General features: G+C 44.0%; 1 protein-coding gene across 1 annotated transcript; it reads left to right on the top strand.

Annotated features, from left to right (window-relative positions):
• The first annotated feature begins 69 nt into the window (after positions 1-69).
• On the top strand, positions 70-3633 carry cytl1 (cytokine like 1). Its single transcript, XM_080000844.1, has 4 exons — positions 70-342; positions 446-490; positions 1132-1278; positions 2440-3633. Exons 1-4 carry the CDS (start codon positions 190-192, stop codon positions 2539-2541), a joined length of 447 nt encoding a protein of 148 aa, XP_079856970.1. The 5' UTR covers positions 70-189; the 3' UTR covers positions 2542-3633.
• Positions 3634-15283: the final 11650 nt, after the last annotated feature.

Here is a 15283-nt window from a genome sequence, read left to right as displayed (position 1 = left end):
TTCTACCCCCACCCCAGCCCACCCCAGCCCACCCCACCACCAGGGTCCTCCTTAAAAAGCAGAACCATGCAGCAAAAAGCAAAACATCTACTCCCCAGGATCCTTGACCTCCCCTCCTAAAAAAAATTAAAACAAAAAACCTCCCAAGGTACTTTTCTCCACACGACCGGGACCGCGACGGGCGCAGGGATGCGGCCGGGGCTCGCCGCGGCGTGCGCGCTTTGCCTCCTGGCCTGCGTGCGCTTCTCCGGGGGCGCGCCGCCGACCTGCTACTCCCGAGCCCTGGGCCTGGGCAGGGAGATCATGGCCCTGTTGGACCGGATCCACGGCTCCCACCGCACGGTAAGACCGCTCCGAACCGCGCCCCCGGGGGCACGCCGCGCCGACCCGCTAACAAGACCCTCTCCCTTTCCCCCCGCTCCCTCTTCTGTGTTCGGGACCGCAGAAAGCCTGCGCAGAGGTTCTGCCTCCGATCTTCCTGGATATACACGTGAGTTTGACGCTGGGTTTTTTTTGGGGGGGGATCGACACAACGTGGTGTTTGGTTTGCGTCCACCGCGTCCCCTCCGCGATGGAAGCTTTCGATTCTCGTTTCTGACGTGGTACCGGACGAGTGACTCGGTGAAAAGATTGGTTCGGTTTTCCGTCCCGCCGTTCATTTGAATCAGTGATATTATATATCATATATGACATATTATATCTTTTACAGTCGGGTCATGGGTGGAGTTCTCACGGCGATCATTGAATTCTGTCGAACATATTTATTTCGGGCGGAAGAACGCAAATATATTTACTGCGGCAGATAAACGTAAAGTGTGAATCGCTCAAGCGACGCACGCCCGCCGCAGTCACTCGTCCCGGTGGAACGTGAACGTGTGGACCGGTCACATTCGACTCGAGAAGCCCACGCTCCTCGGTAATTATTGTCACTCGGCGAGAGTCACCGACACCCGAGTCATTTGAAAGAGTCGTTCGATGCGAGCGAATCGTTCACCGCTGCGGCGACTGCGACGTTGTTTGAATGAAGTTGTTGTTGTTGTTGTTGTTGTTGTTGTTGTTGTTCACACGATAAAAAAACAAAACTGAAGTGGAGTAGAGTGGAATGTCGTTTCTGCGCCACGCGTGTTGCAGAACTCGTGCGTCACGGCCAAGCTGCGGGACCTCCTCTACGTCCTGCTGAACCACCGCAGCCAGGCCTGCAGGCAGCGCCCCAGGATGATGCTCCTCAAGCGCAAAGTGCACAACCTCCACGTCATCATCGGCAGGGTGTGTCACCGGGTAAGAAGAGCCTCAAAAGATGACGGGGGAGCCCATGAGGCGCATGAGACTCCGCGGCGGAGGAGGCGCTCCGACCTTTCACCCCAGTAAAAGTGCGCCTTGACACACCGGAATTGGAGGGTCGGGCGGGGCCAACCCGCTAAAAAAATAGGCGATTGACGCCTTTCCCATTGCCAGGAGAAATGCCGTTGTTTTGGGGGTTTTTTTCTCGTGCGTCGCGTTCGACGTGTCATGGCCCCCGGTGCGATTGAGGACGCAATTGAGGAGCTTAAAAATAAAAAAAGTATGTTGAGCCGTTCAAAGGGCCCAACACTGCAGTAGAAGCAGCGTGGAGCACCGGCAGCATGGAGTATCCGTGCTGCCGCTGCACGTAGTGGCCCTTGGGTGGCGGGGAGCGTGGGGGTACTCGGCTGTGGTTCCCACGGTGCGATCCCCACACTCACAACATCACATGGTCCCCCCTGCGTACAAAAATAGTCACTAACTTCAGATTGTGGAAGCTGTATCAGATGTGAAATGATGGAATGATACTCGTATATCCCTGTCTATTTATGCGCCAACGTCCGGAATCTCAACGGGCGTCGCATCGCGCCGGTAGAGGGGCCAAAATGAGCGGCTCGACCCGGCGCTCCTGTTCACGTCAGAGCCGATCGGAGGTGGAGCCGCTTCAAACCCGGGTCTATTGCAGCGTCATTTGACCCGGGATGAGACCTGGGATTTTTCTTTCCCACTTGTGACACGTGCCGGATGTTAGCGGGTGTTACCGGGTTTTCGGTGCAGTGGGAAAGGGTTATGAGAGCCTATAACACAGCACAGAATGCTATACCACCTTTTTATCATGCACATCCTGATTACAATTTCCAAAAAAATAACCAGTGTAGTTGGTGTCATTGAAACGTACAATATATATTGATATGGACCTAATGAATCATGGATGAGCAATCCTAAAATCAATCCCTGTCTACTACAGTAAAACGTATAGATATTTGATATGGTATGTTGTGGACTTCAAAACGGGGTACAGTTAAGTAAGTACAGGGACTTGAGAAAAGTACTTCGGTCGTGCAACACAGTACTTGTACTTGTACTTGTACTTGTTCCACCACTGACAACACGTGACAAACATGTTTTTCTGCTTTGTTCGCCCGCTTGCCCCCACAGGACCTGGTGTTCTTCACAGACGACTGTGAAGCCATCGATACTGGACACAGTTCCCCTCACTTGTGGGAGGACCGGCTGCAGCTCCTGCAAGAAGAACGTTGAGCAACATGTTTTGCTCCTGCAATCCAGTCACCCCCCCCCCCCCCCCCCCAACCCCCCGAAACACAAACACACCTCCAAAGAAACCTGATGAAACACTGAAAAATGCTTTTGTTTTCGTGAAAACTGTCTCTTTTTGTTTCATGCTTTGCAAGCATCAACATTCAGGAATTTAGAATCAAAGTCATGTCAACATACCTTTACTATTAGTTATGCTGGTACTTATAATCTTAGAGTGTTTTCTTATTCTTACATTGCTGTTCTTCCTCCCTCATTTTTAAGTTCTCCCTCATTAAAGTCCTTTAGGGACCCGTCGCTCAATGTGCAGCCTGTGTTGTTGTTTGCATTCCATCTGATCGCCCCACAGGGCCTCTGGTGTTTTTTTCACACTGGACTGTGAGGACATAAGGCGTTTTTCGGACCAAACAGATCCGGGGGCTCCCCGAGGGGGAACTAGGAACTCGGCAGGTCCCCCGAGAGCTAAATACCTTCGAGGGCTCAAGGGCTTTTTTTCTGGTTGCATTCGCACTCCAGGAGGAACGCTGAAGCGGCGCCGAACTGATGTAAGCCAGTGGGGTTTCAGCACGATTTCCGTGTATTATTTCAATTTATCAGTCCACTAAAATCTGTTTCTGAACAAATTAGAGGTGAGAAATGAGCAATCCAGTGGCTGAATCTTCACTCATATTAGATCTATGAAACTTTGTTTTTGATAGATAGATCAAACTTTGTTTGAAAAGTTTGTTCCGACTTTGGTAAGGCATCGGGACAGCACACAGAGATTTTTTGTTTTCTTCAATTAACCTCGGAGGGTAAAATAGAATGAATGAATACACCTAAAATAAAAATACTATTTTTATTGTTGTGGTGTGGGGTAGTGTGGTTTGAGCAGCCACACCTGTCCTGGGTCTAGGTGATTGGGGCCCAGGATCAGGGTGGCTGCGTACCTGTTGTTCGCTGGTTGGTCTAACGAGCAACAGGTAAAACCCCCATCCTCACACTCACTCAGGAGAGGAGCCCTTGTCATGACACATGTCTATCTGCTCTGGGCTTCTTCCATCTAGTCCACTCTCTACAATAAACTTGTGTTTTCCACCCCGTCGTCTGCGTCTCTGTGCCAGAGATCCCTGAAAACGCCACTTGGATGGCGTGTGGCAGGCGAAACTGCTAAAATGATTATTTTGTTTTATTGGTTATTTTTTATAAGCGCTGAATGTACGTAGGCTGGACCCCACCCAGAGCGATGCGACTCGGGGACCGACGAGGGACTTACGTCACTGAAGGTTCCTCTGGTGCCGGTTGGTCCCTGCCCTGGAGTAGGAGCTAAAAAAGTCACCCAAAACTGAGTTCTAAAAACTACCAATATGCCTAGTTCCAGCAGTGCGGACACAAAAAAAGGAACGTTTCCTCCAACGGTTCTGAGAACTGAAAAAGTTCCTGCGGTGCGAAAACGCCTGTTGATACTGAACACGCACGGCACCTCAGCTCCTGCAAGAAGAAACATTGAGCAAGATGTAGAACAGATAAGCATTCTGCACTTACGCACACATACACACAACAATGATTACACTAACCAACAATGCTCCAAATACACTAATCACATCTTAACTGTGTAATGTCTCCTTTATTTTATGCTTCAAAACTTCCACAAAAGTGTCAGTGAGATGGACATGAATGAAAATATGAAATAAAGTATTTCTTACTAATACTGGCCTCTGCTCGGCATAGACATCTGGAAAGCATTTGACAATGAGGTTGTATTATAGGAAGTATACGAAGAAGTATTTCTACCTTTAACATCTTGTGGTATTTACAATAGGATTCTGTTCTTGCTATAACTTGCAGTTTTTACCTTCTTCCCTGTGATAGTGATGAGCATTTATCCTGGGCTCAAAATGTACCATTACGTCATCTATCTTGATGGAGTGTATAGTTTAGTTTATCTCTGGATCATCTTCAGCGCTGCTCTCAAAAATGCAAACCAGACCCAGCTCCGACATGACCATAGCACCAACTTCAGGGGGTTTATTAGGTTTCCCAGGCACTGGTTGTACCGCAACAGAGACCCTGTGAGAGATTTTTAGAAACACAGTCCAAAGGAAAAACACTAAATCACTAAATTGTTGCTCACAAAGGAGCGTATGGCTGCCTTGATAAAGGATGTTCAAGATTCATTCGTCAACAATCTTACTAGTGCACCCCTAAGGTGCCGGTATAGTCAAAATGAAATTTTTTGAGGCATTTAGAACAAGAGATGGACCAAAGAAACACTCTGTTCTCCCCCTCCTTGTTGATCTACCGGGGGAAGGGTTCACCTCTGAGTATATTGACAGTTCTGCTCTTGGGTGTGTTTTTGGACCTCAGACAAGTTGCGATGGAAAACTTTGAAATTAGGCATGAGGTCTGTGCATGATTTGTGCAAGGTTCGACAAATGAGATGCTTGATCCATCGTGAGAGAGGCCAGAGGAGGTACAGCTCGAGATCTATGAGGTTGGTCCTCATAAGGTCCTCACAAGGTCCTCAGAAGGTCCTCAGAAGGTCCTCATAAGGTCCTCATAAGGTCCTCAGAAGGTCTTCACAAAGTCCTCACAATGTCCTCACAAGGTCCTCACAAGGTCCTCATAAGGTCCTCATAAGGTCCTCAGACAGTCCTCACAAAGTCCTCAGAAGGTCCTAATAAGGTCCTCAGACAGTCCTCAGAAGGTTCTCATGAGGTCCTAAGAAGGTCGTCACAAGGTCGTCACAAGGTCCTCATGGCCACTAGGCATTAGGCACACACAGTATGTGATGCTCAACAATGGAGCTGATGGCGGGGTTAAGGCTTTAGGGAGAGCGAGGGGACCCGGCCCTGCAGTTTCACACCGATACGCTATTTTGCCGGAGCCAAAGTGCGATGGCCATCTGCGACTGGTGTGGGAGATCTGGGTCACATCTGGGAACATCAACAGACGTTATGTTCTGGATCAATCCAAAACTCAGTAGGAAAAATACATCGGTGAGGTGGAGCAAATTTCTGGGTTGGCCTACAACAACAACTTGGAACAGCTTGATATTAAATTGGATGTAAAATGGTGCTTCTGGCGAAAGAAAATGGTCTATTTCCATTGCCAGTGGATTTAATTCATGCCTATCATCCTTCACTCTGCTGAATGTATCTGTATCAAACTTGGATGGAAATAACTGAATGTTTTATTTCAAACTGTTACTCAGTGAAACTTCTAATTTAATTTCTAATTTGTGGAGATGAGAACTCATGGTAGTAGTAATTGTAGTAGTCTGCCTGTGTGGCAACATTCCATCAAGAAATGGAGAACTTTCCACAGGAAATTTGCTGAATGCCAGCCATGCCGATGGAAACCTTGAAATAATAAACCAATAAGAGATGCTTGTGAGCGTGTTTTACAGCCGTTTGCTCAGTGGGGCTGATCAAAGGCCCATGCATCATTAAGGAACATGTTATGTTGTTGTAACCCAGACGACGTCCAAGATGTGTTGAAGGTGCACTATGCAGCATTCTGTAAAAATCGGACATTATATCACCGTGGATAAGTTATGTATTAACAGAACCGACGGATTCATACTGCAGTACATTACCTGACGTGGAAATGAGGCATGATGCAGACAGATGAGTTGGATATTCATTACATCGGGCTTAGATTCAAATAAAAGTGATAAACCCACCATGTCCAGGAACATATTTTGAAAATGAAGTTCTAATTTGATGTTAACCACATCACCCTGGAAAAACACTGTAAGCCTGACACAGCTTCACACTTCGTTACACATTTGAAGTAATTCCTTCACATATTTTGACACGGAATCCTCTCAGGCAAGATTAATTAGTAATGGAACAACATTCGGTACATTCAGTGGCCCCTGGCATGGTTGTTGTCATTCATAATGTTTCTCAGAGCTGAATAGATCACAGAATACAACAAAACATATGGTGGCGAAAACATACCGTATGTATTTTGAGTGATTGTTCCTCAAAACCTGTTAAAACCGGTGCGATCATTTCACTCATGAGGAAGATTTTGTTTTTATTTGCCTGTGTTTTATTTGTGTTCCAGCGGTCTGAGGTGCGATGCTCTGGCGTCCTCTTCTGGCAGAATGTAAAATGGGAGGTATGTGACATTAAAGGAGAGTTTTTTTTACTTATAAATGTAGGCAGAAAAGTTTCCCCTTAAACCCTCTACTATTCAGATGTTTTGAAGGAAGGTGTAAACCCATGCATAATGGGGACTCCCCTCTACTCCTGTAAAAAAAAAAAATGCCTCAAGCTTGTGAGCGAGGTATCTCTCCAACCCTTAAGCATCGCGACACAAAACTGGACGTCAAGGATGTTATTGCCAAGTCATTTCAAAAAGGTTGTGCATGCAAAGGTCAGGCTGAGCTCAAGTTTTTTTTTAAATTCATTTGATTATAAGAGGTTCCGTGTCGGGCACAGACGCTAGAGGCTGCAACAAAGGCTTTGGTGTTGACTGACAAATGTCTCTGCAAGATATGCAGAGTACAAACCTGAGTGGAGGCCCCCAGCGGCAGAACCTGTAGGCTGGAGCTGTTGCGCCAGATGGGGTCTGGTTCCCCGGTGCCAGGGCTCCTTAACAACGGCCCTTCGCCCCAAGGAAAACCGTCTGCCCGCACCAGAGGCAGAGGAAACGGATAAAACCCGCTACAAGCAAGTCGCCGGTAGTGGAGACCTACTGCTATTCGGTGTTGCTCTCAGACCCAGAGATGGAGCAAGGTTCTGGCTCAAGGAGGTCAAAAGCACAGTCGTGCAGCCTACGTCGGTGAGGCGGGGGTGGCCTTGGCTCTCGTGAGCCCCGTCCAGACTTCAGTGTACGGGCTCAGAAGGGCATCGTAGACGGTCGCCCCCGTCGGTCGTTTTATTCTTTGGGGTACTGTCCTCCAGATGTCTTTCCCGTGTCACTCCTGGCTCCGACGCCCGTTGCATGGTGGGCACAGGCGTCTCAGTTTTTCATTGGTACTGCTCTGCACCGTCACCCTGACATGTCCGCCTGGAACCTTAGCTACCACGCCCAGCGCTGCCATGTCCCATTCTCCATACTGGTACTCCTTTTAGGAGCCTCCGTGGACAGGAGCTGCGATGGTCCCCTTCCCTCCCGGTCCTCGCTGGGTTGCCTGCCTGGCACAGCCTGGGCTTTTCGGCCTGGCACCCGATGCGGCTCGTCTCGCTCGCTGGTTAGCCCGTGGGTCGTGAAACCTGGGTTTTCCACCGCTGCTTCCCGGGCGACCGCGACCTCCTCTCCCCCGGAGCTGAACGGAAGCTCGTGTGTGGTTACTCCCCTACCCGGCGGCCTGACTCCCACTCAAAGATAATGGGCCTACGAGGCCTACATACCTGCGTTTTGAATCATTAAGCTCCCATTCATTGCTCATTTTCAACGGCTCTCTCTGAAATTGACGCAACACGGGTTCACATTTCAGTAAATAATGTAGTAAAAGTGGACTTTTTAAAAAACAAGTTCCTCATTAACCAGTCGCATGTGGCTCGTTTAAACAGCACAATTGCTTTGCTGATTAGTAATTATTCGATGGTTGGGGGATTGGACGATCTGAGTTTTATTTTGAGTATCATTGAGCCAAATAGAAAACACAGCACTTAAACAGCAGGCGGTCGGTAATTTCAGTTTTATGCTCCGTTACAGTGCACGAAAAATGCATTGTTCGACACAGTAAAACACACACACGCGCGCGCGCACACACGCGCACACAATTAGCCAAGTCATTCTCTGCTCTGCTGAATTAAATTGTCTTGTAAAAGACGAATCACAAACGTATTTACATTAAAGACTCAATGAAGCCATATTTTGTGTGATTTAATCTGCTTTACGAGGTTTTCAGGCAATTTTCCATCACATTTAGCACTTTTACTGTGTCTTAAAACAAATACGGCCTCATTAGACTACATAAGAAAATATTTCCCACTATAAAATTCCAATAGATGGCTGACACACCATCCGCCATAATCACCCCGCCTCACCTGGTTTGGCTGCGGGTGGAGGCTCGTGTTTCACTGCCCTCATCTCATTTTGAAAACACTTGGATGTTATTTGAAGCTTGCTCGCCCATAAATGTAGCTGGTAAACTTAAATGTGCAATCATTTTGTTTTGTTGAATAATGGGGCTGCGCAGAGGGCCGTCTCAGCATTCCAAATGTGGAAGAGCGGGGCGAGGAACGGCGGGCGACGCGTGAAGTCGCTCTTATCACCACAGATGAGCTGTGCCGCAGACGCAGACCTGGCCACTGTCGACGGCTCCAGAGAATACGAGGCAGGAAGGCTCTCAAAACGTAAATATGAAAGACGTAAAATAAATCTCACGTGCCCCCCAGTGGGCAATATTACAACTTGAAGTACAAAAAAGCAAGTAGTAGTATTTACAAGTATGAGCACAAGTGTTCAGTAGGAGGAAGTTGAATTTGTATGTATTTCTATGTAAAGCATTGACATCGCTGCTGCTGTGAAGAGGAAGCAGTGAAACAGCCTCAGTGCTCATGTCCCAAAGAGTCAGAAATATTCACGACAGCAGCAGAAGAAGTCGCTCATCGCCATGACCACGTATCACCACCGCAAGCGTCAAGTCATGCCTTGTCATCTGTCTGTGTGTTGGTGTGTCTGTGTGTTTGTGTGTTGATGCGTTGGTGCTTTGGTGTGTTTGTATGTTTGTTTGTTGGTGTGTTTGTTTGTTTGTTTGTTTGTGTGTTTGTTTGTCTTTGTGTTGGTGTGTCGGTGTGTTGGTGTGTCGGTGTGTTGGTGTGTCGGTGTGTTGGTGTGTTGGTGTGTTGGTGTGTTGGTGTATTTGGTGTGTTGGTGTATTTGGTGTTGGTGTGTTGGTGTATTTGGTGTTGGTGTGTTTGTGTGTTGGTGTGTTGGTGTGTTGGTGTGTTTGTTTGTCGGTGTGTTGGTGCGTTGGTGTGTTTGTATGTTTGTTTGTCGGTGTGTTTGTGTGTTGGTGTATTTGGTGTTTGTATGTTTGTTTGTTGGTGTGTTTGTGTGTTTGTGTGTTTGTGTGTTTGTTTGTCGGTGTGTTGGTGCGTTGGTGTGTTTGTATGTTTGTTTGTCGGTGTGTTTGTTTGTTTGTGTGTTTGTTTGTCGGTGTGTTGGTGGGTTTGCGTATTTGTTTGTTGGTGCGTTTGGTGTTTGTATGTTTGTTTGTCGGTGTGTTGCTGTGTTTGTTTGTTGGTGTGTTGGTGTGTTGGTGTATTGGTGTGTTTGTTTGTCAGTGTGTTGGTGTGTTTGTGTGTTTGTTTGTCAGTGTGTTGGTGTGTTGGTGTGTTTGTATGTTTGTTTGTCGGTGTGTTGGTGCATTTGTGTGTTTGTTTGTTTGTTGGTGTGGTTGTGTGTTTATGTATTTGTTTGTCGATGTGTTTGTGTGTTGGTGCAGTGGTGCTTGTATGTTTGTTTGTCGGTGTGTTTGTGCATTGGTGTATTTGTGTGTTTGTGTGCTGGTGCGCCGGTGTGTTTGTGTGTCGGTGTGTTGTTGCGTTGGTGCATTTGTTTGTTGGTGCGTTTGTGCGTTGATGCGTTGGTGTGTCGGTGTGTCGGTGTGTCGGTTTGTTTGAATGTTTTTGTCGGTGTGTTGGTGTGTTTGTTTGTCAGTGTGTTTGTGTGTTGGTGTGTGTGTGTTTGTGTGTGTGTGTGTGTTTGTTTGTGTTTGTGTTTATGCGTATGTGTGTTTGTTTGTGTGTTTGTGTGTGTGTTTGTGTGTATGTGTGTTTGTTTGTGTGTTTGTGTGTGTGTTTGTGTGTATGTGTGTTTGTTTGTGTGTGTGTTTGTGTGTATGTGTGTTTGTTTGTTTGTGCGCATGTGTATGTGTGTGTATGTGTGTTTGTGTGTATGTGTGTGTGTGTGTTTGTGTGTGTGTGTGTGTGTGTTTGTGTGTACGTGTGTTTTTGTGTTTGTGTGTGTGTCTGTGTGTTTGTTTGTGTGTGTGTTGGTGTGTTTGTTTGTGTGTGTGTTGGTGTGTTTGTTTGTGCGTGTGTTTATGTGTGTGTGTGTGTATGTGTTTTTGTGTGTATGTGTGTTTTTTGTGTGTGTGTGTGTGTGTGTTTGTATGTACGTGTGTTTGTGTGTTTGTTTGTGTGTTTGTTTGTGTGTGTGTTTGTGTGTGTGTGTGTTTGTGTGTGTGTGTGTGTGTGTTTGTGTGTGTGTGTTTGTGTGTGTGTGTGTTTGTGTGTGTGTGTGTGTGTCTGTGTGTATGTGTGTTTGTGTGTTTGTTTGTGTGTGTGTGTGTTGGTGAGGCCGCAGGTCTGGAGGGTACGGGCCCCTCTTCCCCAGCAGGGTCCAGTGGCCCTCCTCTCTGTCGTTGCTTCCCTGCTTTACCGCTCCCTGCGTTCGCTAAATGGCTCCTTTGAGTGTATTCAGGTTGTCTCGTCAAATCAGCTCAAACCAAAGCCGCCGGCCTTGGAAAAGTGGAGTAAAGTAGGCCTGCTCAGGATGTGTTCCAGGCTCTTTCTGCTAACCAAACCCAACTACATTTAGCTGATGCATGTGAGATTAATTCCATTGATATATAAAGATTAGTGTAATCCAGTGCTCTGTGAGTCTTGGATGGTTTTTTTTTCTGACCAACATCACTTCCATTATACATATCTGCCTCGTTGATGGGCCAGCGGTTCATCATTCTCACATGTTTTCTCACATGCACGGCGTTAGAGGCCGTGCTGTGCTCTGCTTGCATCGTGTGGCTTCTTTCTACGCGGACACATATTGCGATCTGAAAGGGATTATGGCACCATTCCTTTTCTCTTCCACCCAGCAGACATTGAAAAACCAAGGATTCCTATTTTCAGCAGGCTTTTGAATCATCCCGTTGCTCTAACCATCGCCGTCATCAGGTTGCTCACGGTGCCTGGACGATTTCAACTCACGTTGCTCCAGTTAACACAAGTTATCAGGCTCAATCCGGTTTCCTAAATCAGTTATTCGTTTTTCATTTTTGAGTTGACAAAAATAAGACGGTTAAAGTTACACGTTTATTTACAAGCTAAAATTGTGGAATAATGTGAGTCAATTTTGCCTGGGCGACAAAGTAAAGACTGTTCATCTTCACGTCAGTTCAACTTTTCATAGAATGAAAAAACATATTATATATTAAAGTACTGTGAGTCAAGATTCAAGAGGTTTATTCGTCACATACATATTCAGTCATATGAAGTATTGAAGAGGTTTCAAATGGTTCGATGCCATCTGTTTCCAGGTTCAAAGGTTACTTTTTATGAACAGATGGCATCGCTTGGAGGACGATAATTTTATGAAATCTATCAAGTATTTTGTTGTATTACAGAAAAATGTAGTGAAGACCAAAATGAGGGAAATCTTTATTTAAATCTGATAGAATCAAATGACTCAATCAAAACAACGAAAAACAAACTTTTGGGTTACTTTCCATCCCAAAATTAATCATTAAAGTGTGTGTCTTGGGAAGATGTGATTAGGCCTATAAGAGTAAACATCTTTTTCTGATTAACCCCGTGTTTCAGAGATTATTCAACACATATCTGTTGAATCTGTATTTAACATTTACGGTATTATCATTCAGCACAATAAAACCTACAACGTTTTCATTGAAATTGTAATAATAATAATAATAATGATTACAAGTTGATATTAAATTATATTATATAAAATTTATGACAGATTACTCATAATATAGCCATTTACATATGTGCTATTATATTGTGTTTGAGTGCAGACTAAACCAACATAAAACATTTTTACATGAAAGGCACATATTTGAGGTTATCATTGGCCTTTATTTATAAGCTCTCAAATAACAATGAGCCACAACCACGAGTATATTATATTTTATAGTATATTTCTTTCTGAAAAGGACAATTCGGAATACCTAAAATAATAATAATAATAATAATAATAATAATTATTATTATTATTATTATTATTAGTAGTAGTAGTAGTAGTAGTAGTAGTAGTAGTAGTAGTAGTAGCAGTAGTAGAATTAGTATTATTAATAATAATATTATTAGTACTATTATTATTATTATTATTATTATTATTATTATTATTATTATTGTTATTATAAATAAGCCTATTTTTAATGTTTGTCTATTTTATATCACTCCAGGAAGAATAAAAACATTTACAGGAGAAAAATGCTTCCTTTGCGTCCACAGGATTGATATTATGGAATGCATACATGACAGTGGAACAAGCTTTACTCCGCTTTCATAAAAACGAAGCCTTGCTATTCTCACTTTTCACAGGAGGTGGTGGTGTGGTCTTGGAAAAATGTTTTCTGTACTGAAAACATTTCCAGAGCTGGGTTTGAGATCGGGGAATCCAGTGTATCTTCCCATGAAATCGTCCCTAAACGTGACTCAGTTCCTGTGTTCCCTTCAGAGAAACGGTTTTCTAGATAGCGTTAGTTTTCATCTTCCATAATAATTTCAACATAAGCCTGTTAGGCGCCCAGTTGTTGCAAGATATTAAGTTTTATTTTAAGGACGGTACTGCGGGATGTGAGACTACGCACACGAGAAAACTGAGTCATGTGATTACATTTGCGATATGTCTATGATGTATGGTGCTCTTAACTTGAAATCTGGAAATTAAAATGAACATTTGAAATTGAGAAAGCTTAAAAAATATATATAAGTTTCAAGATATTTAGCTATTTTTTTTAAAGTTGATCCAATGACTCCAAGGCAACGGTTTTTTTGTTTGTTTGTTTGTTTGTTTTTATGTCTTGGAGGAGGAGATCTAGGGCAAATGTTGGGGCAAATTAAGCCACTTGACTTGAAAGACCCGAAGAACTAAATGAAAGACCAAAACATTTCACCAGGTTTTAAATTGTCCAATTTGGGGCCAGGTTTCGCCATTCAAGCTTTGATACCGAATATAGGGTCGAGATGTCCCGTAATTTGGCATTCTTTGTACAATCACAAGGTCTTTAGCCGGGGAGCAGTGTCATGGTGAATGACAAACATAATACAAAAGGTCCCATGTGGTTTCGTGATGAGCTAAGAAAATAATAAAAACACAGTGTGTCGTTGGGAAGTTTAAAATGCAAAACGCATGGAATAAAGGTCGTTTTTACACCTGCAGGCCTGGAGCTGCAGTCCGTGGGATGATGTTCCTATAACCTCCCTGGGATCTGCTCAATGGCCCAAACAGGCATCTTTTGTTTTGTTTTTTTGTTGTTTTTCTTTTTTAATCCCTGGCCCCTGGCAAGACAGATAATAGACAACTTTAAAGAATGAAAGGATCCGCTTTGACTGCTCCGAGTCGGATTAACCCCAAAAAATATGTTGTTACTTCTTATTTATGATTTGATGCTCTCATTGAGCCTAATTCCTGTCGCCTGTGGTTGTTCTGACGTGCAGATGTAAATACAATCAATTAATAATAGTTTTAATAAATGTCACCGAAATGTAATAAAAAAAAATCTAAATTAATTTGGATCACATAAAAAAAAAGCTTTTATTTGTTAAACCTTTGTCAAATTTGTTTTTAGGAATTCGCAGCTTAAAAATGTGCGTCTTCATTTCCCTGCTTCAAATTGAGATATTAAATATTGTTATTTACAATTCTCATTATCATTTATTATTATTATTATTATTAATAGTATTATTAGTATTATTAGTATTATTAGTATTGTTTTGATTGGCTCATTTTTCCCTGTTCCAGTTTGGATCAACAGCTTATGAACAGTGAGACAGGCTGGTGGAGGAAACTGTTGCCAGTCCCCCGTTGACATTTTAGGAATGATAAAAGTTCCGCCCGGAGCTACAGCCTCGCTGGAGCCGCACTTTGTCTGCGGCAGATTGCTTTGCTCATTACAGCAATTATTTTACTGCAGTTTAACCCCTGCCTGGCTCAACAGAAAGCCCTTAAAAAGGCCCGCGCTGGCCTGTAATTTGCGCATATCTCAGGCCCTGTTTTGTGGGGTCGTTTTTTGGAGATGACAGCAATTGACTTGAACATTTATTATTAAAGTTTCAAATCGTTCCTTCGTGTGGACTGTGTTTATCTGTCGCTTTTTTTTTCCACGGTGTCACCTGGCAGGTTTTTAAACCGTAAATACACACCATAATAGCGCTGGTTAATCTGGTTTGTGGGTCGATACCGGCCAGTAAGCTCCGCTGGCGCCAGCAGCATCTGGGGGAGACAGCTGAGGAAATACGCTGCTTTCTGTTATATGATAAGTTTTCGTGCAGAATGGACCTCACGCCCAAAAAGAAGGAGGAAAAAAGGAGACTAAACGGCTTCATGGCGACAATTGATTGAATGGAATTCCATGAAATTGATAAATTCTCTTCAGTGTCCAGTTCGTGAAAGTGCGTGTGTTTTGGGCCCCGTGTCCCCGTCCACAGCCTTTCACACTGAGGATGATGTTTTTCGCTCTCATTTGCATTAAAACAACATGTCAGTGTTGTGATTCAGTAATATCATGCTTGTAATGAGCCGATAACCTTGTGAGTGGACACTGATATAATCATTTAGTTTCTGATAAGGATAAAGATCTCATATTATTCAATTATTGTTCCTAGATAAGAGCCCACATTAGTGTCCCTAAAAGAAAATCCCATATTATTAAATGATTGTTCCTGAATATATTTTTGACATGGGTGCTCAGCACCTAGGATAATATTTAAATTAGAGAAGTCTTTCTTTCCAACCAACTAGCTGGTGAAGATTTACATAAGATATAGAATATATATATATATATATATATCTCGATATATAGATAGATAAATATATA

The sequence above is a fragment of the Zeus faber genome (genome assembly GCF_960531495.2).
Source record: "Zeus faber genome assembly, chromosome: 5".
NCBI lineage: Eukaryota > Metazoa > Chordata > Actinopteri > Zeiformes > Zeidae > Zeus > Zeus faber.
This window is presented reverse-complemented; position numbering and strand designations above follow the sequence as displayed.